At 43.8% G+C, this 24,672-nt stretch overlaps 1 protein-coding gene across 3 annotated transcripts in view; it reads left to right on the top strand.

The window, feature by feature from the left end:
- trim35-28 (tripartite motif containing 35-28) overlaps positions 1 to 24,324 on the top strand; it is a 34,219-nt gene extending 9,895 nt beyond the window's left edge. For all 3 annotated transcript variants that reach the window (XM_084336412.1, XM_084336411.1, XM_084336410.1), the window contains 2 exons: positions 20,898 to 21,016; positions 21,180 to 24,324. In XM_084336412.1, coding sequence (XP_084192538.1) covers positions 20,898 to 21,016; positions 21,180 to 21,718 — 658 coding nt within the window. In that variant the 3' untranslated portion in view covers positions 21,719 to 24,324. The remainder of the gene's footprint in view (positions 1 to 20,897; positions 21,017 to 21,179) is intronic.
- The last annotated feature ends 348 nt before the right edge of the window (positions 24,325 to 24,672 follow it).

Below are 24,672 nucleotides of genomic sequence, written 5' to 3'. Positions count from 1 at the left end.
TAATCCATCCTAGGTTGTCAAAGTGGGCAGGGGTGAGGTGGGTTCTGGGGGTAAGGTCAAGTAGTAGTCTGACCAGTTTGTTTTGTGATGTTTGTAATCTTGTTTTAAGCGCCTTTGAGGTTCTTTGGTACCATGAGGTGCACGCATAGTAGTCGTAGTACCCTTGAATGAGTGCTCCTGCCAGAGTCTTCAGGGTATTCTTGTTTACCAGAGAGGAGATCCGGTACAAGAATCTAGTTAGTTGGTTGACTTTTTTTATTACATTGGATGCCATTTTGTCACAGGAAAGATTTGCCTCTAGGATGGAACCCAGGTAGGTAATTTCGTCTTTCCTTGTGACAATATTGTCACCCACTGTAACTGAGAAGCCGTCGGTCTTGCTGAGTTTGTTATTTGAACCGAAGAGAATGGACTCTGTTTTGCCCATGTGTAATGATAGTTTGTTATCAGCGAGCCATATGCAGATTTAGCCTAGTTCCGAGCTGAGGGTTTTTTCAACCTGCAACTTGTTCTTGTCAGAGACCAGCAGGGCTGAGTCGTCCGCAAACAGGAACAAGTTGCAGTCACAGGCTGACGACATGTCATTTGCATAAATTAGGAAGAGTAGCGGTCCTAGTATGCTTCCTTGTGGAACACCACAGCTCACTGTGAGGGGGGGGGGATAGAGTACCGTTTACCTCTACCATCTGTTCTCTCCCCTCCAGGTAGGATTGCATCCAGCTCACTGATAAACTATCAAAACCAATCTAGACACCCATCACCAAGAGAGAATTGTACAAATAGAAATAGAGATCCTTAAAGTTCTGTGAAGCTGAGAAACATCCCATGTAGGCTTCATTTTACTCACTCATATCACGCAGAAACTACAAATGATCAATTTCACATGAGCAAGACAAGAGACAAGCAACTTACTGAAACTAATGAGAGTGGTGAAACTGAGATCTGGACTGCAGTACACATGCACGGCCTGGTTAGAGAGCCGTGTCGGGTCGATAATTATCGGGCCGATATCAGCAATTATGACGTCATCCCGATAAACCCGATAAAATTATTGATAGCTCCGATAATATATAATATATTTTTTGGTTAAAAAAATGCAGTGTGGTTGGATTGGGATGAAGGGCGTTTGTTTTTACTGTAGGCTCCTCCCGTGCTGCCAGTACTGTGGTACGACTGATAGAGTGTGGTTTAGGAAGAGGGAGTTTTTCACAAATCCAGCGCTCCCTTTCTCATGCCTGGCTGTGACGTAGTCATGTAACTTTCAGAAGCAGCGCGGATAGTAAACAAAGATGGTGTCAGTAGTGTGGGACTTTTTCAAAGTTTCAGAGGAAAACAGTTTGCTTGCTATTTGTAACAAATGTAATGCAGAAGTTCCATGAGGAGGGAAAAGGGCAACAAGCTATAACACATCCAACATAATAAGTCACCTGCAACATCACCACCGCTACGATGGTGTGTTAAAAGCCTACGACGACGCGCAAGCAGCTAAAGCTGCTGCAAATCTAGCCCCTTTCGTGACTGTGATGCAACCCTTGGTTGAATACGCAGTCACTTATTGCTCCGTAGTAGCCAGGTTAATTTGCACCACCAAGCACTGCTTAAAAGCTAGCGGTGGGTCCAAAATATATCAGATATAAATTTCAAAGGTACCCAGCGTTCCATTAGGGTTTCACACACACACACACACACACACGCGCGGCGGAGTTTGAAAGCTTGGCGTTGCTAATAAACATTTTAAATAATTTTTATAAACGAGTAAAAAAAATCATTGAGCTAGCCTTCGCTAAAATGGCTGCTTCCGCATTTTACAGTAGGAGCGCTGTGATTGCTGGGCGCACCAGACACGTGACAAAGCAGCCAGCAATCACAGCACGTAAGTTTCACCACGGACATATGGACCTGTGATGTTTGTTTGGTTTATTTAATTCTTTTTGAGGCGTGCTGTCCTATAAATGCCAAGTAATAGTTGTTTCATGGACCAAGACCACAACAGTCTCCTCTCCTATAGCGTCAAATGTTTTATCTGCTGACAAAGCACAATACCTGTTGGTTTTTAGTTCACTCATTGTTCAGGGAAACACATTGTTAATGACATTGACGGATTGTGAATTTTGTGATGGACTCAAATTATATTTATTTGGAAAAATAAATATAGTCACTTTATTTGAAGAGTCAAAACTGTTCTCTTGGCTTTGTTTTGTTCATAGTAGTAACGCTCATGTCATGATAAATCTGGTTAGGTCAAAACTACAGGAATATACATACAAAAATTATATATAAAATACAATAAATATATGGTATCGGTATCGACCTTGAGGAGCAGAAAGTTAACGGTATCTATATCGGGGTCAAAAAATCAATATCGTGCACCGTCTGGGAACAAAATAACTGGGCGCCCATCGCCAAATGCGTGTAGATTTACCGTCTGGCGTCTTAACAATAATAGTCTGCCCGCCAGCTGGCGTGTAGTTCATATCGATACTCTTATTTTGAAAATCCTGTGCGGGTCTCATTGCCGCCCCAAGCGCAGCTCCAGTCATAATATCTGGGCTCCGGCAGCTAGCAACGTTCAGGTTCATATCATACTCTTATTTTGAAAAACCCTTAGCAACTCCGCAAGTCATATGATATCCGCCCACTCAGTGTTGTTTCTTGAAAACAGAGCAGCGTTGTAAACAGAGCAGCGTTAACACAGCAGTGCGCCTACAGACGCGAAATAAGTCTGTGATGTTTTTTTCCTTCTCACGAGTCCAATGCAGCTACATGCTTTGCACCGTCGCCATTCCTTTATGCCCACATCGCCCGAAATTAACGTTTATGTACCAATCACTACAACGTTAACGTCAGCTAACAAGCTAATCCTGATGATCAGACGAGGCAGAGCCACAGTGAACAGCACTGAGGAAAGGGAAATGGGGGGGGGGGGGGGGGGGGGCATTCTCCCCTTCCCTGTGTGTGTGTGTGTGTGTGTGTGCGTGCGTTTGGAAAGACGACGGAGTCACTAGTCAGGACTCAGGACAGGAGTATATTATAGTAAACTGAGGATTACTGAGGATGGACAGATAATGTTGATATTCAAATATAAACTTGAGAGGAGTGGAAGTTTGAAGACAGACTACAATATGATGCGGGGGTGGTGAGTTGAAACACAGTGTGTGTGTGTCCCGACCCCACTTCTATGTTTCAATAAATTATTTGCATTTAAAACTATTAACGCTGACTCATTCCTTCAGTCCACTCAAAATTATGCTAATATTCCTTATGTTGTTTATGATATTAATTGAAAATAGCATATGAGAGTATTATATGTAATAATAACACATGGCGATATACTAAAAAGCTATTTATAATTTTTGGCTAGTAAAACATCTGCCCGGCTGGTACTTTTAAAAATCTAGCAGCCAGATGGCTGGTAAGTCAAAAAGTTAAGTTTGGTGCACCCCTAGTTGAGATGCGTAAAATATCGAGCAGGTGGGAGTCAGTCTGGACCTCACGCGACTCTTGTTCAAGTTCATAACAGAGAATGTCTGCTCACAGATTATATGTAGAGCCAAACAAGCTCAGCATTATCTTTGCAAATGTATGCATTTCTGGGTATTTACCTTTTATCCAGCTGTCGGTAAAAGTTCAAAAGTGAGAGATGCTGCTGTCGGCCTCGCAACTCATCGTCGCATTGCATCTCAATGCAGTTGATGCGGGACAGTGTCGGGGTCCACGGAGAATAGAGATGAGAAAAGCAGCTAATCCCCTTTGATCACCAGCATAGCTGCCATCGGTAACAATTCTGCTGATTTTAATCCAAAACAGTTGTCCCACTTGTCTTTAACCCTTTATCTGCCAGGGATTATTCTGATCTTAATCCACTGTCTGCCAGTACTGTAAGTCTATGGAGATGTTCCCCTTCTTTGCAGGGCTATAACTTTTTAAATTGTATTGCTAAATAAATTGACATTACTATGGCCCATTCAACGTCAAGTATCTATCGTTTAGGATGTAGCAACGTTCTACTTTTTCATTCACATATTCATACTAAAATACGGTCTAAAGTATAAATATGTTTTTATCGTTTTCTGCAGCATTCTGCAGAACGTGATTTATAGCCATAAATACATATATTACATCATCAAATGTAGTTTGATACCGATTGACGTCAGATTAAAAATTTCAATTGTACAAGGTCCTAAACGTCATGCCTCATCATCTGCTGGTGACCGGAGGGGGGGGGTTTATAAGTCCGTGGCCGACGTTAAATCATTTATGTAGTATGGGCGATACATAGATCACAGCAGTTTATATGGATCATAATAAGCAAACACGCTGAAACTTACCGCAGCTTCCTCTGACCGTTGGGTGGTCAGCGTGGAGCAGAAAGTTCGCGATTATGGGATGTTGATATATTCGATCCATTTCCAGGTTGTATAATAATATATACGTCCAAATCATGTTGTTTATTGAGTTATTGGCAAATGATCGCTATCCAGTGTGTCGAGCTCGAGTCCCGCGAGCGATAGCGAGTGGCCGGACCGAATATGGATGAGCACCACTTCCTGCCGCTCATTTCCGGTTTGGCCGATCCGCCACCAGATGGCGCTCTTGAACCATTGGAGAGTTGAGAGGAGATCAACAGGAGATCTCAAGTCTCCGTGGGTGAAATATGATTGACATGACAGATTTTTGAAATATTGATCTCAAAGACGCCTTACGGCGTCATTGGCAGATTACGCATGGTGGAGAATGACGTGGTAACACGTCATTGGCGAATAAAGGGTTAATGTCCGCTGATAATTATTCAACTCTCCTGGCCACGGTGTTTCGAGCAAGACGCATATTAGCAAACTCTTGCTTCTTTTCGGGGAAAATGCTATCCACTGCCTTCATCAGTCTTCAATAAACTCGCCTTCTGTAAAAGGGTTGCGCTGTTTTGCATTAACATCGCCACTTCATAGCTTGCTTTGGTGCAGTTTTCCTTTGAACGGCAACGCTCTGTTCGCAAATTAGGCACACCACACACTTGCTTCTGTAAAAAAACATTCTAATAAGTAATATCTACCGCTCCTGGAAGCGGCGGCCCTCTTCATCAACTTTTATTTTTTTAGGTGCATTCGCTATTATTGCAGGATACATGGCCTGTGTCCTCGCTGAGTTGTATTCCAGTATTACATGCGCAGTATACGGTTGGCGTGCAGCATTCCTTGCCAGCATTCTGGACATAATATATGGGGGTCACGTGGAGACAGCTATTGCTAGAGAAGGTGCTGCCACCCTGAGGTGAAGAAAGAAATTGCAACTTGAACTTTTATGAATAATTCATGTTTGACGGTGCTGGCAGGCCCAGGCATTATTTTATGACGGTATTTATATATTTGTATATTATATACTGTAACTGTATAACTAACTAATACTGTATATTATAATGTAGACACCTGAATATGTTCAACAATAATTCAATGTGTCTAACCTAATTCCTTGTACTCTACTGTGTTCAGGATAACGTTGTGTAAACTCCCCTTTCTAACATTGACAGTTAATTCTCCACTTGCACAATCTGAATGTAGCCACTTCCGGCTGACTTCCGGTTGCCAATGGCACTTCCTGTCCCATCCAAATACATTGGTTTTAGCTACTTTTCTCCCCTTATTTAAACAACTTTGTCGTCACAGAGAGGCAATGAAACGTTTGTATTATTATAGTATAGAATGTATTTAATAAGCAAAAACGTTTGTCAGCAGGGTTTTTGGGCTGTATTTCATGTAAAAAGGTTTACTGTTAGTTTCCTTGCTCAGCCAGCATTAGCTGGCAGAAGCTAGTGGTTAAACAGGCCGGATTAGCTTTGAGCTAACTATCTTTCCCGACCCATGTATTCATTCCATTCTAAACATAACGTTAGTTTACAAAACATGACCTGTCTATATAACGTTGAGGAACAAATTATATAGACAGGTAATGTTTTGAACAACTAACGTTACGTTTAGAATGGAATGAATACATGGGTCGGGAAAGATAGTTAGCTCAAAGCTATTCCGGCCAGTTTATCAACTTCCTGTCATTTAGAAATATGATTTTATAGTGAAAATCATTACCAAAACGTCCGGAAAAACCTCACGGGAGCATTATAGACCGTCATACAAATGTACAAATGCTATAAGGTGGCAAGAAATGCACTATAAACAATACTTTATGCATCGGCAAAGATAGTTAGCTCAAAGCTATTAAGGCTAATGCTGGCTAACAACAGAGGCTAGCGCAAGAAACGACGCCGCAAAGTATTGTTTATAGTGCATTTCTTGCCACCTTATAGCATTTGTACATTTGTATGACGGTCTATAATGCTCCCGTTAGGTTTTTCCGGACGTTTTGGTAATGATTTTCACTATAAAATCATATTTCTAAATGACAGGAAGTTGATAAACTGGCCGTAATAGCTTTGAGCTAACGGATCTTTGCCGATGCAGTCCATTCTAAACGTAACGTTAGTTGTTCAAAACATTACCCGTCTATATAATTTGTTCCTCAACGTTATATAGACGGGTCATGTTTTGTAAACTAACGTTATGTTTAGAATGGAATGAATACATGGGTCGGGAAAGATAGTTAGCTCAAAGCTAATCCGGCCTGTTTAACCACTAGCTTCTGCCAGCTAATGCTGGCTGAGCAAGGAAACTAACAGTAAACCTTTTTACATGAAATACAGCCCAAAAACCCTGCTGACAAACGTTTGCTTATTAAATACATTCTATACTATAATAATACAAACGTTTCATTGCCTCTCTGTGACGACAAAGTTGTTTAAATAAGGGGAGAAAAGTAGCTAAAACCAATGTATTTGGATGGGACAGGAAGTGCCATTGGCAACCGGAAGTCAGCCGGAAGTGGCTACATTCAGATTGTGCAAGTGGAGAATAGTGGAGCGTGCACTGGACTGCCGCCAGGGGGAGCTGGTGTGACGTTGGGCAGCACAGATGACAGAAGAGGAAGAGAGGGCTGAAGGCAGAACTCAGACAGCGGAACACCCTCTTCGTCGTTTGGACACGGAAGCGAGCGGACGCGTAGAGCGGAGCTCTAAACACTAAGGACACGCGAGATAAGACCCCCGTCACAGGGCGGGTTAGTAACGTCGTATGCGATAGCTTAGCTTCCAGTTAATGCTAAAGAGACCTTGTGAACCGAGAAGCAGACGTGTTACTGCCGAAGAGTGTGGTAGATATTGCACACGTTGCGTTTTAGTTATAGTATAGGCGACAGGACAGGGGATCGTTTCGATCCACAGCTTAGCTTCAGTTAGGCCTAGGGCCACAGTTTAGCCCGCATGTCGCAGCAGCGGACTCCCCAAACGGACGTCGCCGGACTACACCCACCTCCAGCTGTCACTTGCCTAACGTCAACCCAGCCTGCCCCTGCCTGTCACAGCTGACAAACACGGGACTGGTCGACGGCCATCTCGCAACGCGGACATTCGTTGCGGGAGCAGGCCCGCCTGGGTTAAGTACACACGAGCCAGTTACAGTGAGCACTCCGAGTGCTGGAGCCTGGGGTAAACATTCTCTTCGTGCGGCACGTGCCCTTTTAGGGGCGAAGAGAATCAGTACTTTGAACTGGCCCGTGTACCATTGGTTAGGGGTAGGGATGGGAATCGAAAACCGGTTCCCATTGGGGTTCCTAATTATCTGATTCCTGGAATTGCGTGCCTCCGTGACTATCGATTCCCTTATCGCTGCCAGGTTTTAGTTGTGCATAATGTTAGCGCCACGCATGTAGCCATGGCAGACTATTTGATTCCTTAAAGCCTCGAAATTGCCTGGGTTTTGGTCATATACTCCCGAAATGCTCCCGCTGTTTGGCTGCTTCTATGTGCAGTGAAAACTACTCTAATGCTTTAGAACCTAGTCATTGATTTAGTTCAGGATAACCTAAGATTAGCCGCGGAGCTAGCGCTATCTAACGTGAGATAGCGCTAGTTAATCAAGCTCACAGAGAGAGATAAACAGCTGACAGCTGATAGTACAGGTACAAATACAATAAAAAAGCGGGTGGGGGCTGTTGTGTAAACCTTGTACTCTTTAGTTCACATATAATAAGAGACAGTGTTTGTTACTAGTCGATATATAGGTAAGCCAGGCAGTACCGTGCAACATACAAACGTGTCCGTGTAGCAACACAAGCCAATACCTTACAGGACGCGTGTATCCTTTCCGCAACGGAATTCGGTTTCCGGGTTCCTCTGATTGGCCGCGACCCCCACGTGACCCGCCCCCCTATCCACCGCTCTGGCGCTGCCGCGCGCGGCAGAGCGAGCCCCACCGCTCTGCCGCTGCCGCGGACTCGCTCGCTTCCTCAATTTATACGCATGGAAGTATTGACTGAATGAATGAATGAATGAAAACTTTATTTAACAGATTGCAGAATGGGTACAATACAGTACGGCTCAATACACACAATTGTTAAGGGGATGCAGACCAGAGAAAGACGTTTGTCTTGTTTACATCAGGGTCCCCCATTTTCAATTCATATAGAACGACTACGCCGTAACAAATCATTAAAAAAATATACCGTTAACTGGAATATGTTGTGCCTTTACACATATGTTGGATTATGTAATTGGTTTGTCATGACAAACAAATAAAAAAAAATTCTATTTACCCGCTGGCTACAACAACACACAGTGATCGCTGAGCTCTGGCTCTGACTACATGCAGTCACTGAGGGCCCTTTCTCACTCACCCTATTCGTTTCTATTCCGTTCCGTTCTGGCCCGTTCCGAGATCTGATTCGAACTCCCTCTCCCCCCTCTAGTTTGCATACACACTGCAGTCTTGTTTCGTTCCGGGTTCTGTTTACGGTTTGCCTTTTGAGCGTTTACGCTTGCCGTAGGCGATGATGTCACGTTCCTGTCACGTTTCCTGCAAAGAAAGTCAACAAGGCGAATAAAAGTGCAATATACAAAACAGATACATTCACTGTGTTCTGCCTGTCATTTGTTGATGAAACAAAACTAACATCAACACAAGTGACCACCAAGAGCGGATAGTTTAGTCTAAAAAAAGATCGGTAGCTACATTGTTAGCTGCATGCTAACGTCAATGGAATATGCCATTATAACCGTATAGCATTGTGGCTAGAAGCTAACGTTAGCTCACGCTAGTTAGCCAGCACCAAACTGATGATATCGGGAGCTATCAGTAGTTAGATAACATTAGAGACAACGCTGTGTGTATTAAACAAAGGTGAATAGATGACTGGGCCATTTTGTTTAATGCTTGTTAAGTTGAAAGAGGAGCTTTGAGCTAACAGGGGCAGTGCTCAACCAATCGTTAATGCTAGCAGAATGAATGGATGTAAACTTTATTTAACATATTGCATAATGGGTACAATACAATACGGCTCAATACAAACAATTGTTAAGGGAATGCAGACTGTTGTAGCTTGGACTGGGGTCCTTATAACAATAACTTGACAACAGGTAGCTGCAGCTATTTGGGACACGGAGCTAGTTAGCTTAGCATGTCCAGCAGCTAACATTATCCCATCGTTCGTGGCAATTATATTACATGTCATTGATCTACTGGTCGACCACGGCCGACTGGTTGGGCACCACTGGTCTAATAGAAATAAATGCATTCAAACAAGAAACTAATGTATAGAAAATAGCATGGCTAACAAAAATTGCCAGGCCTAATGCGAGCCAGGGAAGTGCTGTGTGTTTGTAACGTGGCTTCATGTTTTTCATCCACTTGTTTTTGGTTGAGGTCTGAACTCTCAAATTGCCCATAAATATCGTTTTTGTGGGTATTCTCCAGTTGTTGCTATGGTGTTATCTGCCCACGCCCGTGTTTAGGTACAAGCTTGCAAAACCACGCCCCCCGTTCTCCCGGGGCCGAATCCGAGACCACCTATTCCAACTGATCCCGTTCAGCGGGGGGTGAAACGAATCAGCGCCATTTCGCATCGCAAAAGGGGTGAGTGAGAACACTCCCCCCCACGTTCTCGGGAGCAGTGATTCGATCTCCAAACGTGAGTGAGAAAGGGCCCTGAGTGTTGTTGTAGCCAGCGGGTAAATCGCGATTTTTTTTAATTTGTTTGTCATGACAAACCAATTACATAATCCAACATATGTGTAAAGGCACAACATATTCCAGTTAACGGTATATATTTTTTTAATGATTTGTTATTGCGTAGTCGTTCTATATGAATTGAAAATGGGGGACCGGACCCTGATGTAAACAATGAGGAAGCGAGCTCTGCCGCGCACGGCAGAGCGGTGGATAGGGGGGGCGGGTCGCGTGAATATTAAAGGCAACCAACTTGTGTTCGGCTTTTCTCTGATTGGCCGCGACCCCCCACGCGCAGGCAAGCGGCAGCCGTCCCAAATGAAATCCAAGGAGCAAGCGGCAGCGCGGGCAACCAACTTGTGTACCAACCAACTTGTGTTCAGCTGCGGTAGCAGTGGAGCGCTGCTGACTGATTATTATGTTTCGCGTTTTTAACAACCAACTACCAGATTCACTCGTCACTGTACATCAATTTTTTAGATGAATGATTGTGGATATAATATAGAAAACACATCATTATGATATTGTCAGATGGCGCAAAATACAATGGTGAGTGAGAAATATATCTCCAGTGATAAAACCCAGTGCTCTATGTCTCTATGATACACAGCGTGGATGGGCTTTCAGAGGGAGAGGCATGCATGTACATAATTTCACCATAATCAAATACAGACATAATTGTGTGGCTTGACGCAGCAGCGGCGCACGGAAGCCGGGGATAAACCACTGTGTCGCCCCGCTGGCGCTTCAGCAGCCTCCACGGACGAAATAACATATAACGTTACAGCGTACAGTTCCACACTGATGTACAGTGACACCCAGCAGAGTTTCTAGTTACAGTAGTGACGCGTGAATCGATAGTCCTAACAGTGTTTATTATTAAGAGTCAGATAGTCCGCACGCGCACAGTGTTTATAGTCCTAACGGTGTTTATTAGTAAGAGTCAGATAGTCCTAACAGTGTTTATTATTAATTAACGTCATAAACCACATATCCGTTGTAGAAGCCCTTCAATGACAGCGCTCTCATATTTTGCGAATGCATAAACTATATCTTAAATTATGGCTATGTGTCTAATATGGCTGTCGCTTATCAATGACTTCGCGACAGCCATATTAGACACTCACTGTACATCAGTGTGGAACTGTACGCTGTAACGTTATATGTTATTTCGCCCGTGGAGGCTGCTGAAGCGCCAGCGGGGCGACGCGGTGGTTTATCCCCGGCTTCCGTGCGCCGCCTGCGGCTTGACTCGGTTCAGCTCCAGCAGCAGCAGCGCTCCGTTGTAGGAAGCCCTTCAATGACAGCGCTCTCATATTTTGCGAATGCATAAACTATATCTTAAATTATGGCTATGTGTCTAATATGGCTGTCGCTTATCAATGACTTCGCGACAGCCATATTAGACACATCGCCATAATTTAAGATATAGTTTATGCATTCGCAAATATGAGAGCTCTGTCATTGAAGTGGGTGGTGGCAGTTACTAACAGTAGCGATTTTTATTGTTTTGTCATGACCAAACATAATCCCAACATAGATAGGAGGTGTACTGTATGTCAAATGTCGGTCATGTGGTGGAAGAGTTTAGTACAGAGACGAGAGGAGGTGAACCGAGGGTCGAAACCATGACGACCAACTCGACGCGGGATTTAAACATCTCAACGCCCGATAGCCGGCTAGCCAGCAGAGCTAACGGCGAAAACATCCAGGAACAAAGTGGAACGAGTCCTTTGTTGTACCAGCACGGCGCGGGACCCGACCCCCCCCTCCCCCCTTCCCACCCACGACAACAAAGCCCCCCCGCCCCACTCAGAGGAACAGATCACAAATGAACAATACTTCGAACCTGCCAACATCAATGAAATAACCAACGCCAATGGACTGAACATTTTCCACATTAACATTAACAGCTTAAAAAACAAATTTGGATGAAATCAAACAATTATTCATAAATGGTAAGGCAAACATACTGTGCTTCTCAGAAACTAAGCTTGACGATTCTGTAAAAGATCCAGAGATAGAGATTGAGAACTACTCAATAATCAGGAATGATAGGAACAAACATGGAGGTGGCGTCTGTATGTACATACACAAAGACACCAAATTCATCAACAGAAATGACCTGAATCATAAATCAATTGAAACTGTATGGGTGGAAATCCTATTCGAAAGGGCGAAATCCCTACTGGTTGGCTCAATCTACAGGCCGCCAGATAATAGTGGCTTTTATGATACACTTGACGGGTGTTTAGCTGGAGTTGAGGATGTAGACAAAATTCTTATTGGAGACTGGAACACGGATATGCAACGAAAAGATGCACCCGTCTTCAAGTCATTCAGTAGGCTTTGTGATCTGCACGGCCTCAGCCAGCTAATCACCCAACCCACACGTGTATGTGAATCAACTCAGACTACCATTGACCTCATTCTGACCTCCGACAAGTCCAAGATCTCCAATAAAGGGGTTATAGCATGCGGGTTAAGTGATCATTATATGATATTCTGTACTCACAAAAAGCTAAAACAAAAGGCAGGCTGCCACAAAACAGTCACATCTAGAGACCTCAAAACCTACTCTAGCGAGGCCTTTAACCTTGAACTGGAGAGTCTGGACTGGTCAGATGAACTCAATGATACACTGGTTGAAGAAACATGGCTTGGTTTCAAAACCAAATTTTCAACAATACTAAACGACATGGCCCCCCTAAGAACCACCAGGGTAAAAAATCGCGCTGAGCCGTGGATGCACTCCGAAATACTGGCCGCTATGAAAACCAGAGACAAAAAATGCTCTGAGTTTCGAAAAAGTCAGTCAAAGCTTACCAAAAGCACGAGCAGTGAATTCCAAGCCCACGTGACTGAACTCAAACTAGAAAGAAACAGACTAAGAAACGACGTAAACTCCATGATCAAAACTGCAAAAAAGAATTTCATCAATGACAAAACTGAGGAAAACAAAAACAAACCACGTGAACTTTGGAAATTACTCAATAATCAACTAGGATGCAGTAAAAAACTTAAAACCAGATTCTCAAACATAAACATAAAAACGGACAACACGCTCATCACAGACAAGCTGGATGTAGCCAATTACTTAAACATTTTCTTCACAAACATAGCCACAACACTGGTAAACAAACTACCCTCCCACTCAGGGCTTTATGGGGTAGAACACATAGTAGCTTACTACAAAAACCTAGGGGTCCGCAAGGACGACTTCAAGCTGGAAATGGTAACAACAGATGAGGTACTCAATAAACTGAGCGCCCTCCAACCTAACAAGGCCACTGGCCATGACAACATCCCCTCCAAATTCCTCAGAGACTCAGCAGCCGCCATCACCCCAGTCATCACACACATAATAAACCTCTCCATAAAACAGGGACACGTCCCCAAGGACTTCAAAATTGCGAGGGTGACCCATCTGCACAAAAAGGGCAGCAAATTAGACCCAGGCAACTACCGCCCTGTTTCTATTCTCACCTCCATCTCGAAAGTCATGAAAAAAATAGTCTACGAACAGGTCGAAAAGTACCTAGCGGAAAAAAATCTAATCTACGAATTCCAATCTGGCTTCAGAACATCCCACTCCACTGACACATGCCTTCTCTATTTGAATGACCACATCAAACAAGAGGTGGACGCAGGCAAATACTGCGGCATGGTCATGCTGGACCTACAAAAGGCCTTCGACACTGTCAATCACTCCATTCTGATTGACAAGCTAAAAGCAATTGGTTTTGATAGTCTATCAGTGAGCTGGATGCAATCCTACCTTGAGGGGAGGGAACAGATGGTGGAGGTAAACGGTACCCTATCCCCCCCCCCTCACAGTGAGCTGTGGTGTTCCACAAGGAAGCATACTAGGACCGCTACTGTTCCTAATTTATGCAAATGACATGTCGTCAGCTTGTGACTGCAACTTGTTCCTGTTTGCGGACGACTCAGCCCTGCTGGTCTCTGACAAGAACAAGTTACAGGTTGAAAAAACCCTCGGCTCGGAACTAGGCAAAATCTGCATATGGCTCGCTGATAACAAACTATCATTACACATGGGCAAAACAGAGTCCATTCTCTTCGGTTCAAATAACAAACTCAGCAAGACCGACGACTTCTCCGTTACAGTGGGTGACAATATTGTCACAAGGAAAGATGAAATTACCTACCTGGGTTCCATCCTAGAGGCTAATCTCTCCTGTGACAAAATGGCATCCAGTGTAATAAAAAAAGTCAACCAACAAACTCGATTCTTGTACCGGATCTCCTCTCTGGTAAACAAGAATACCCTGAAGACTCTGGCAGGAGCACTCATTCAAGGGTACTACGACTATGCTTGCACCTCATGGTACCAAAGCACCTCAAAGGCGCTAAAAACAAAATTACAAACATCTCAAAACAAACTGGTCAGACTACTGCTTGACCTTACTCCTAGAACCCACCTCACCCCTGCCCACTTTGACAACCTAGGATGGCTTAGAGTAGACGACAGAGTACAGCAACTTGCAATGGGCCTGGTCTACAAGATACACTACACGACCAAGGTACCCATGTACATGTCAAAATACTTCCCAAAGGTCAGTGAATACCACGATCACAACACCAGAGGGAGCGCCACAAATCATGTTAAACCCAGATTCGGCTCAAATAAAGGACTAAACACGTTTCGCAATGTGGAACGCCCTACCCAAAGCTGTAAAGGAATGTGGATCACTACCCACTTTCAAAACCACTCAAGGGACACCTACGGGAGACTGCAATTCAAAACTGGCCCCTGTAAATGTCCTAACCCAACCCCCTCCAATGTACAGTCATTTACCTAGTATGGTTTTGGCAATAGTCCAATGTACAATTTTGCTTGTTTGTACAGTGTCTTCCCCCCCCCCTCAATGTACAGTTTTGCTTGTTTATACAGTGTTCCCCCCCCCCCCCCAACCACCTCCAATGTAAATTACCCAGTATGGTTGACAATATCCCAATGTACCCAACCCCCCCCCACACAACCCCACCCAACCTCCTCCAATGTACAGTTTCTACGTCAAATGTATATACTCCCTTTTCTTGACTCCTTCTGTATAAAAAAAAGGACTGTATTTGCAAATCTGGTATGTCAAATGTATAGATGTAGCAGTACTGAATATACTCTATGTCATGTATGTCATATATGTCCTGATGAATTGAAAATGGAGGACCCTGATGTAAACAAGACGAAAGTCTTTCTCTGGTCTGCATCCCCTTAACAATTGTGTGTATTGAGCTGTACTGTATTGTACCCATTCTGCAATCTGTTAATAAAGTTTTCAATCAATCAATCAATTCAGTCACACAACAGAACACCAGTGTTTCTAGTAGATATGTTTATTAATATAAATAAACACCTCTGTCTGAACTGGTTTGACCAGCGCGTTGGTTCGACCAGCGCTTCTGCCGCGTCTCTCAGCGGAAAAGGGCGTGTGCTAGGGCGGTCACGTGGCCAATCAGAGAAACGCTGAACGAAAAGCTGAACACAAGTTGGTTGCCTTTAATATTCACGCAGGTCACGTGGGGGTCGCGGCCAATCGGAGGAACCCGGAAACCGAATTCCGTTGCGGAAAGGATACACGCTTACAGGACAGGGGCCCGGGGAGGGAGGGAGGGAGGGATCGTTATTCAATAGATTAAATTAGTTTAAGAATAAAAAAAAATACATTTTAAGAGAATCAAATACATTATTTTATTTAAGTGTAGGCTATAGTTAATGTTTTATTTTTTACAGTTTTTGTATTTTTCTGACATGGGGGCTCAACAATAAATGACTATCAGAAATGTCAAGTTGCGTGTTGTTATTCTAACCAGCTTAGTTCTGTTGCATTTCCAATTTATTTATTTAAATTATAAATTGAGCAGGAATCGATAAAGAATCGAATCGATAAGCAGAATCGATAATGGAATCGTATCGATAAAATCCTATCAATTCCCATCCCTAAACCGCCCTGACGTTTGTTATTTTGGGTGACTGCCGGCTTAGATAGGACTTTTGTTTTCAATGTGGGCCCACTGTCTTTTGGTTAAATGTGTTGTGTGATAGCCCAGCATTTCAACCCTTAAAGGGACGTATTCCATTACTGTGTATTGACCGGTGTGGAAAGAGATTTATTCATTGTGTTGGGTAAGCGGGAAGCGCTTTATTCATTGGGTTGCGTAAGCGGGAAGAGCTTTGATCGTTGTGTTGCGTAAGCGGGAAGAGCTTTAATCATTGTGCCTCGTGTAAGCGGGAAGAGCTTTGGTCATTGTGCCTCGTGTAAGCGGGAAGAGCTTTGGTCATTGTGCCTCGTGTAAGCGGGAAGAGCTTTGGTCATTGTGCCTCGTGTTAATAATAGGATAATTTCTTCAGTAAAGAACACTGAATGGGAGCACTGTGTGTGTCTGTTACTGTGTCTGTTGTCTTAACCCCTTTCTGCCCGGGTAATGCATTTTATTGTTTAACCCTTTCCCCACCCCCTGCCTATGCATCATTGGGACAGGTCTCTGCTCATCAGCAAGGAAAGGTACTGCTTTGGGGAGAAAGTATATCATCTATCACTACTGCCACCGGGTGTGGGAGGGTGCGGGAAGTATTAGGAGAAGTGTGGGTGTGTGGGGAATTACTGCGAGTTGCCCTGGAGGGCAAGAAGGACCAGCGCACCACCCCTAGGTTAGTAAATCCTAGGCCCCATCCACTCCCTCTGCTAAAGCTCCACTAATACTCCTGCACTACAGTCGGGGATTCAGCCGGACTCAGATCTGCTGCATTCCCACTACCTGGTGACAGGGTACATCTACTCTCATAAAGTAGGGATAATCCACCCTGCTACAATAAGTTTATCCTGCTCAAAGCACTTCACCATTTTAATATTGTGTGTATTGAGCCGTACTGTATTGTAGCCATTCTCCAATTCAATAAAGTTTTCATTCATTCATTACACTACTGTACACAATCATACGTGTAAAACCGACAAGATTGCAGCAGAGTAGATTTTCGAGTGATGACAGACTGTCACAGACAGATTGACAGGTGAAACAACTAATTGTTTTCAACTCCCGTCTCCCGCCCTTCCCACGAACCACTGAGCTACTACAGTGTAGATCATAGGCTTGCGCAGTCAGTCGATTTTAGCTAGTAGTCAGACTTTGCTAGCACAATGTCTCACTCGCAGAAAAGAAAAATATCAGATTTATTTTCTAAACATCCCGCCACTAAATCTGATAAACGTCAGAGAGAGACTGAGTCTGTTCCCCCCCGATCTGTGCCAGCAGCAGCATAGCCACCACTATTACGATTCCTTCCTCTCCTCCTCTTCAATCTAGTGAGGCTAGTGCTACTAAAATCAATGCAGATCATGATGTGTCATTCAGACCACTTGATACTTATGTATTTCCTGCCCGAAAATACCCTGGGGAGAGCTTCACTCGCTCCTGTAAGGCGGCCTGGTTCAAAGAGTGGCAGTGGCTAGAGTACATTGCTGAACGTGACAGCATTGTGTGCGGTGTGTAGGTCAGCGATTGTGAAAAGGTTGGTGTCCAAGAGCGAGAGCGCCTTTGTAAAGGAGACAGGCTTTTCCTATTGGAGGAAAGCAATGGAGAAATTACGGGACCATGAGAAATCTCGCATTCATTCAGATGCGAGTAAACAATTTGCAGCGCTGAAAAGTAAGCCAATTAATGCACTGCTTTCCGAAACGATTGCAAAAAACAAATGACAGCGAGGAAAATGCTAGAGATGCAGTTCAGCTGCATACGATTCCTCGGGCGCCAGGGGCTTCCACTGAGGGGTGATGCAAATAGGGATGGGGTGTTATGGCAGCTGATGATGGAAAGAGTGCCCACCAAGTCTGATCCCGAGTTGAAGAATTGGCTCCAAAAGAGAGACAACTGGATGTCCAACAACATCCAAAACGAAATCTTACAGCTGTTTGCCCATGATATTCAGCGACAATTAGAGGCAAAGCATCCAAAAGCCCATTCTTTGGCTTGACCGCTGACGGAACCACTGATATCACTGGAAAAGAACAATTCTCGTGTAATATACAGTTCGCCGATGACAACTTGGAAGCTCAGAACTTCTTTTGGGGTTTTTACAATGCCCCAGACACAACAGCCGAGACGCTGTTTTTGTGTATAAAATACATTCTTTTACGCCTCGACCTGCCCATGGAGAGGCTCATAGGATACTGTTTTGACGGGGCCAGCAACATGTCTGGGGGGTACAGGCTAGACTGGAAATGTGTCCCGACTCTGTTTTTATCCACTGCGCAAAAAAAAATCTCAAAGGCTGCACCCCCTACTGATTTAAAGTTCCAACGTGCCTGGGCGGGCCGTTAAGTAATACAATTTGAGATTCCAGGGATCCCTCCGAGTATCACCAGCATGGCGCCCAAGTACCACTAGTGGTACGCGTACCACAGTTTGAGAACCACTGGCCTAGATAACTCTTGAACACGCACACCTCTTAACCCTTTTCCCGCCAATCACGTCATACGACGGGTTTCAAGTTCATGCGAATTCTGCCAATAACGGCGTACGACGTGTTTCAAGTTCATATTTCATATTTTCGCCATGGTATTCATATTTCATCCACGGAGCCTTGTCATATGCTGTGTGAGCCATCACAACTCTGCAACGCTTCAATACTGCCACCTGGTGGCTGATCGGCGAGTTGCAACCGGAAGTCGATCTCTTGGGTTCCCGGTGCGTCTCACTATTCCGTCCGGGCACTCGTTTATCGTCCCTGGACTCAATACACACACCGTGGATATCGATCCGTTGCCATAACTCAATAATCCACATGATTTGGGCGTATATTAGTATTATACAAACCGGAACTGGATCGCATCGATCCACATCACATAACTGGGATCTGTTTGCTCCACTCTCATCGCCCAACGCTACGAGGAAGCTGATGTAAGTTTCAGCGTTTTTCTTTATCATTTTCGATACAAACTGCTCTGATCTATATATCACCCATACTACATAAATCATTTAACGTCGGTCACGGAATTATAAACGAAAAACATATAAGTATGTTTTTAAGCTTTTCTGCTGTAATTCCAAAAACGCTAGTTATAGGCCCTGACGCATATGATAGATTATCGATTGCCGTTTCTTTCCTATACATGCTATATTAAAAAATTAAAATGTATATGATTGGTATACATTATGCTTCATCATGCGTGAAGGAAGGGGGGGGTCGTTTATAATTCCTTGATCGCCAGTAACGGCTTTATTTAGTATGGGTTGATATATTGATCAGACTGATTGCAAACAAGGAAATGGACAATCGGGCTGAAAATAACGTTGGTATCCTCTTACCGTTCGCCGATGAGACTGGAGGAAAAATATCCCAATTATTTGACGCCGAAATCATATCGTTTATTGCGTTTTGAAAGCGATCCAAATGCACTCAAGTGTTTGTCTGGAGTCCTGTAACAAGATATGACTGCCGGAGGGATTTCCTCGATGCACCGACCACCACTTCTGGTTTGACGTGAGTGTAACTTGCCAGACCATCCACCAGGCGGCGGTATTGAGGCGTTGCAATCTCAGACAGGGTGCCGCTGCAGTCCGGAGGGAGGCTGGATGAATTATGAATGCCATGGCGAAGAAATTTAATATTGATTCCAAAAAATTATTTACGCCGTTGTTGGCGTTCAACGTATGGCAGGCAATAACGACTTACGCCGTTTATGGCGCACAATGTGTTAAGATGCACATACACTTTACAAAATTTACTTTTATTTTATTTATCATACTACTACTACTTGTCATGCACATACACTACATGTACTTTATGTAAAAAAATTACTTTTATCTTACCTTTTTATAATTTATTTGGTGTTATTACTTCTACATATTGTTACCATTCTTGTATTCATTGATGTCTCTTAATTGTGCACTGTTGAGTCTGAGCTCGAAACACAATGTCATTGCCTGCAATGCCCCCTGTATTGTGTATTTGACAAATAAAGAACTTGAACTTAAAGTTCTTTAATTTATCTGAACTGCTAATTCTGACCCGACCAGCCAACTACTGGCACAGTGAACAAGAATGTGGTCATGTAAAAACTGTTCACAATTGTTGAGGTTGCCTTTATGATACATGCACTGTAAGTTAGGCTGTAGAGTGCATTTTTCAAAGTTTCATGTTTTGAATATGGTTTCCCCCCGGTATTTTAAATCAAATCAAATTTATTTATAGGGCCCGACAACACACGTTAATGTCCCCATGGGCCGTACAGATCTTCTTTAAACAAGTCAAGAAGAAAACATAACAATAAGTCAAGAACAGAACAAGAACACCATAAGGTCCAAACATTTTTAGATGAATACAAATAAATGAAAGAATGCAAGCACTCCCAGACATACCCCACGCAAAGGTAAGGAAAAACTCACTAAAACCTAACAATAGGGGGAAAAAAGCTCCACAGGCAGTGTGGAGGAGAGAAACCTTAGAAGGGCCATTCAAGGGGGGATCTCCCTTCTTAGATGTTGGTGATAGTAGTGTTGCAGACGGACAGTTGGTAAGCATGCACTCATGTGTGTAGTGGAACACAGATGAGTGCATGCAATAGCAACTGTACATTTTGAAAAATTAAAGATAGAGCTAATAGCGATAGCAACTGAACATTTTGAAAGATTAAAGATAGAGCTGATAGCGAATCTATTTGAGGCACAGGGGCGGCGCAAAGAGGGTCACGTCCTCCCCGTCTTAGTCAAGGGACATTTAACACTCCGTCGTTGCTCAGGGACAGCCGGAGACGGGGAGATAGGGGGCGGCGCAGAGAAGGCCACTGCAATAATTTAACACTGCAATAATTATTTTCTGATCTATTCTAGATCCCAGTGGACAAAAGATGACCCGGATCACCCCCCAGGCGCTCTCTTGAACATGGGGAAGCTTGTTGGCTCTCTCGGCTTCAACATCTGGAAGAACATGCAGCCTCATATTAAATTCTGTAAGTACAGTACATTGTTGAGGGTAGGGGCCAAGCTAGTGGTTTCCAACGTTCAGAACGTTTTTAACAACAATCTCTTGCTCTCTCTCTCTCTGTTTCTTTGTCTCTCTGTTTCTCTCTCTGTCTCTCTCCTCTCCTCTCCCCTCCGCCCCCCTCCGCCCAGACCCAGTGGTGATGGACCCTAACACAGCCTCACCCCGGCTCTCCTTGAACCCTGAGCTGACCTCTATAAAAGAGAGCCCCGAGAGGCAGGTGGCCCCCGACAACGTGGAGCGCTTTGACCCCTGCACGTTCGTCCTTGGTGCTCAGGGCTTCACCTCCGGCAAGCACCGCTGGGACGTCGCCGTCGCCGACAACCCCCAGTGGATCCTGGGCGTATGCTACAAGACCTCGGTGCCCCGTAAGAAGAAGTTCATGGTGTCCACGGACCGCAGCATGTGGAGCATCGGTCTGAGCAAGGGAGTGTACAAGGCCATGACCCCCAATCGCTCGGTGCTGGCGGTGGCGAAGCGTCCGGAGACGATCCGCGTCAAGCTGGATATAGAAAAGGGCGAGGTGTCGTTTTGGGATGCCGAAACGGGCAAACACCTGGTTACCTTCACTCATCCGTTCAAAGAGGCCATGTTCCCCATTTTTGGGCCTGGGCTCTATAGCACACCCATGGTTCTGATCCCGGCAAAGACGGCTGTCCACACTTCATGAGGGGGCGGTAGGGTGCTCTGTGTTGGTTGTTGAGCTTGAGGCAAGATGTTAAAGGCCAAGTCATTCCCGCCACTGTCACTGAAAACCAAAATATGGTAAATTGACTGCATTTATATAGTGTTTTTTACCCGTTCACTCACACATTCACACACTGACGGTGGAGGCAACCCTGCAAGGTGCCAACCTGCACACCGGGAGCAGTTAGGACTGGAGGTTAAGTGTCTTGCTCAAGGACACTTCAAGATTCAAGATTGTTTATTGTCATGTGCGCAGTTAAACAGACAGTTTGCCATACAATGAAAATCTTACTTTGCTAGTCCGCCCTTCACACAATAAAACATATTTAAATACAAGCGAGTGCTAGAAAATAAGGTAAAAATAGATAAATATAATATACAAGGCAGGCACAGTGAATAACATTGCACGTTCCGATTCAGTGTTTACAATATAAATGGAGGTGACAGTGGGTCACAGCGGCAGTTAAAAAAAAGGGTCTTGACTAGGGATGCTCGATATTGGCTTTTTTACAGATACCGATATACCGATATTGTCCAACTCTTAATTTACGATACCAATATCAACCGATATCACATTTTAATGCCGATATCGGCCGATACTATCGGTAGGCCGATAATATCGGACATAATTTCTATAGAAATGTAAAAAAAAGAAAACCGATATTTTCCATCCCTAGTCTTGACTCTTTAGTGATTCATAGTTCGGGGGAAGGGTGACTGTGTGGTCACAGTGTCTGCCTGGAACAAAAGCGGGGTGGGGGATCAGTTTCAAGAAGGTGTGTGTCTGTGGGGGGGCTAGGTGGGGGAGCTTGCATTCACAAGCCTGATGGCCTGTGGGTAGAAACTGTTTGTCAGTCTCGTAGTTTTGGCTTTCAGACTCCTGTATCGCCTGCCTGATGGCAGGAGGTTGAAGAGTCTGTGCTGGGGGTGTAATTAATTATGTTATGTGCTCTCCCGGTGGCCCTGGTAGAGTTAATGTCCTGTAGTGAGGGCCGGGGAAGGCTGCTCCAGAGATGTACTGAGCTGTTTTAATCACTCGCTGGAGTGCCTTCCTCTCCTTAGCAGTGCAGTTTTCCATACCAGACCGTGATTGAGCTGGTAAGGACACTCGACCGTACTTCTATAGAAGTTGCTGAAAATGTTTGTGGCATACCACATTTTCTCAGCCTTCTTAGGAAGTACAGTCGTTGGTGGTTTTTTTTTTATTATCTGTTGGGTGGGCTGATGTGGGTACCGATACCGAGGAATTTAAAGGTTTTCACCCTATCCACCTCTGTCTCACCTATCTACAGAGGTGTGTACACTCCTCCTCTGTGGGTCAATAATCATCTCCTTGGTCTTGTCTGCCAGCTCCGCCACCTCCCTTCTAATCTGTACGCCTCCTCAGACACGCTGCCGGGAGGAGCCGGAATCGGGAACCTTTCGATTACCAGGTGACTGCTCTACCTCGTGAGCCACTGCCACTGTATATGCTATGATGTATACTAGGCTGGGCCTAATTGATTACTTACCTTTTCAACTGAACTTGAGTGTTTTTTGATTGTGCTCGAACAAATGTATTGTTTTTGGTTACCACCAAATACGTCCACCCAAAGTGCCTGTTTGTGCCAATGAAATAGAAAACTCACTCTGAATCCCGTGAGGCGTGAGTTTGTTGCTGAAAGCTGTGGAGCATGGATAGTTACCATGAAAAGGGTACAAAAAAACATTTGTGAGAATCACTGGACTAGATTATATATTTTGTATTGTCTGCATACAGTTGGGAGTGATCTACCGGTACTTTGTCTTGGAATAAGGAAACTACATGAGTGTCTCCATGTTTAATGCTATTGACAAAATTATGGTCTTTATTTAATCTATGCAAAGATTTTTTTTTTATGTGATTCTATTCGATTGTTGTGTTTTTAAGCATTATTTGATTAATTTCTTAAGATGCAGAACCTGCTTAATTTTGTGTGGCTTTATTTAGTGATGGGAGTTGTTCCTATCCCGTGTTCACTCCTTTCTATCCAAATAATGATGCCTTGAATAGCATATTAAATGACCTATTGCTTTTGGACATATATGATTGTATTGATTCTGCATATGAGATATAACTGATCATTCTTTTCAAGGTCCTGGGGAGAAAAGAACATTAACATTGTTAATTTACTCTGTAAACTGCAGAGCCTGCAGCCATTAATTGAGCATATTCACACGGCGGGCATTTTGCTCTCATGTCATGCTCAGGTTGGGTTCCTTTCTACCCTGTTCCGGCCGCCATGCAAATATGGTCGTTGGCGGTTTGTTTCACCATTTGAGGAATAGTGGGGAATAATGATTTTGTGAAAATGGAATCGATCCTTATTTGACTGAGTGAGACCAATCCGAAATGAATAGCAATTCGTCAATTCTACACAGATTATTAGGCTTCATGTGAACATAGGATCTTTTGTTCTATCTGTAACCAATTCTTTCCATCAAAATTATTACTTGATGATGATTGTGCTAATTAATGATGATTATGATTTATTAAAGATACAGTACAATGAAAATCTAGTTTTTCAATATTGCATATTTTCTTGATGTAACATTCCCCAGAAATTTTGTAACTACGTGTTGTGAAAATGATGATTAAAGCCCTTAGATCACAATCCCCCTGGATATCAACAGAATCGAACCATTTCAGATATCATCCGTATAATCATGCATAATCTACTCGGGTCTCGGGTCACGCTGATTGGCCCATCAGTCATTCATTTTTCATTCATTCAACCTTTATTGAGATCCTCTGAGATAGGCAGAAAGCAATAGAAATAACAAAAGCAAAGAAATTTTTTTTTTTTTTTTAAGTATTTTTTTAAATGCCCCAATGTCACCAGGGAGTCGATATTCAGTGTGCTTTGTAGGTTATTCAACGACTCCGGAGCACAGAATCTAAAAGCAGTTTGGAATTGA

Source organism: Notolepis coatsorum (genome assembly GCF_963971535.1).
Source record: "Notolepis coatsorum genome assembly, chromosome: 19".
Lineage (NCBI taxonomy): Eukaryota > Metazoa > Chordata > Actinopteri > Aulopiformes > Paralepididae > Notolepis > Notolepis coatsorum.
Note: the sequence above shows the minus strand (reverse complement) of the source record. Positions and strands in the feature narration are given on the sequence as shown.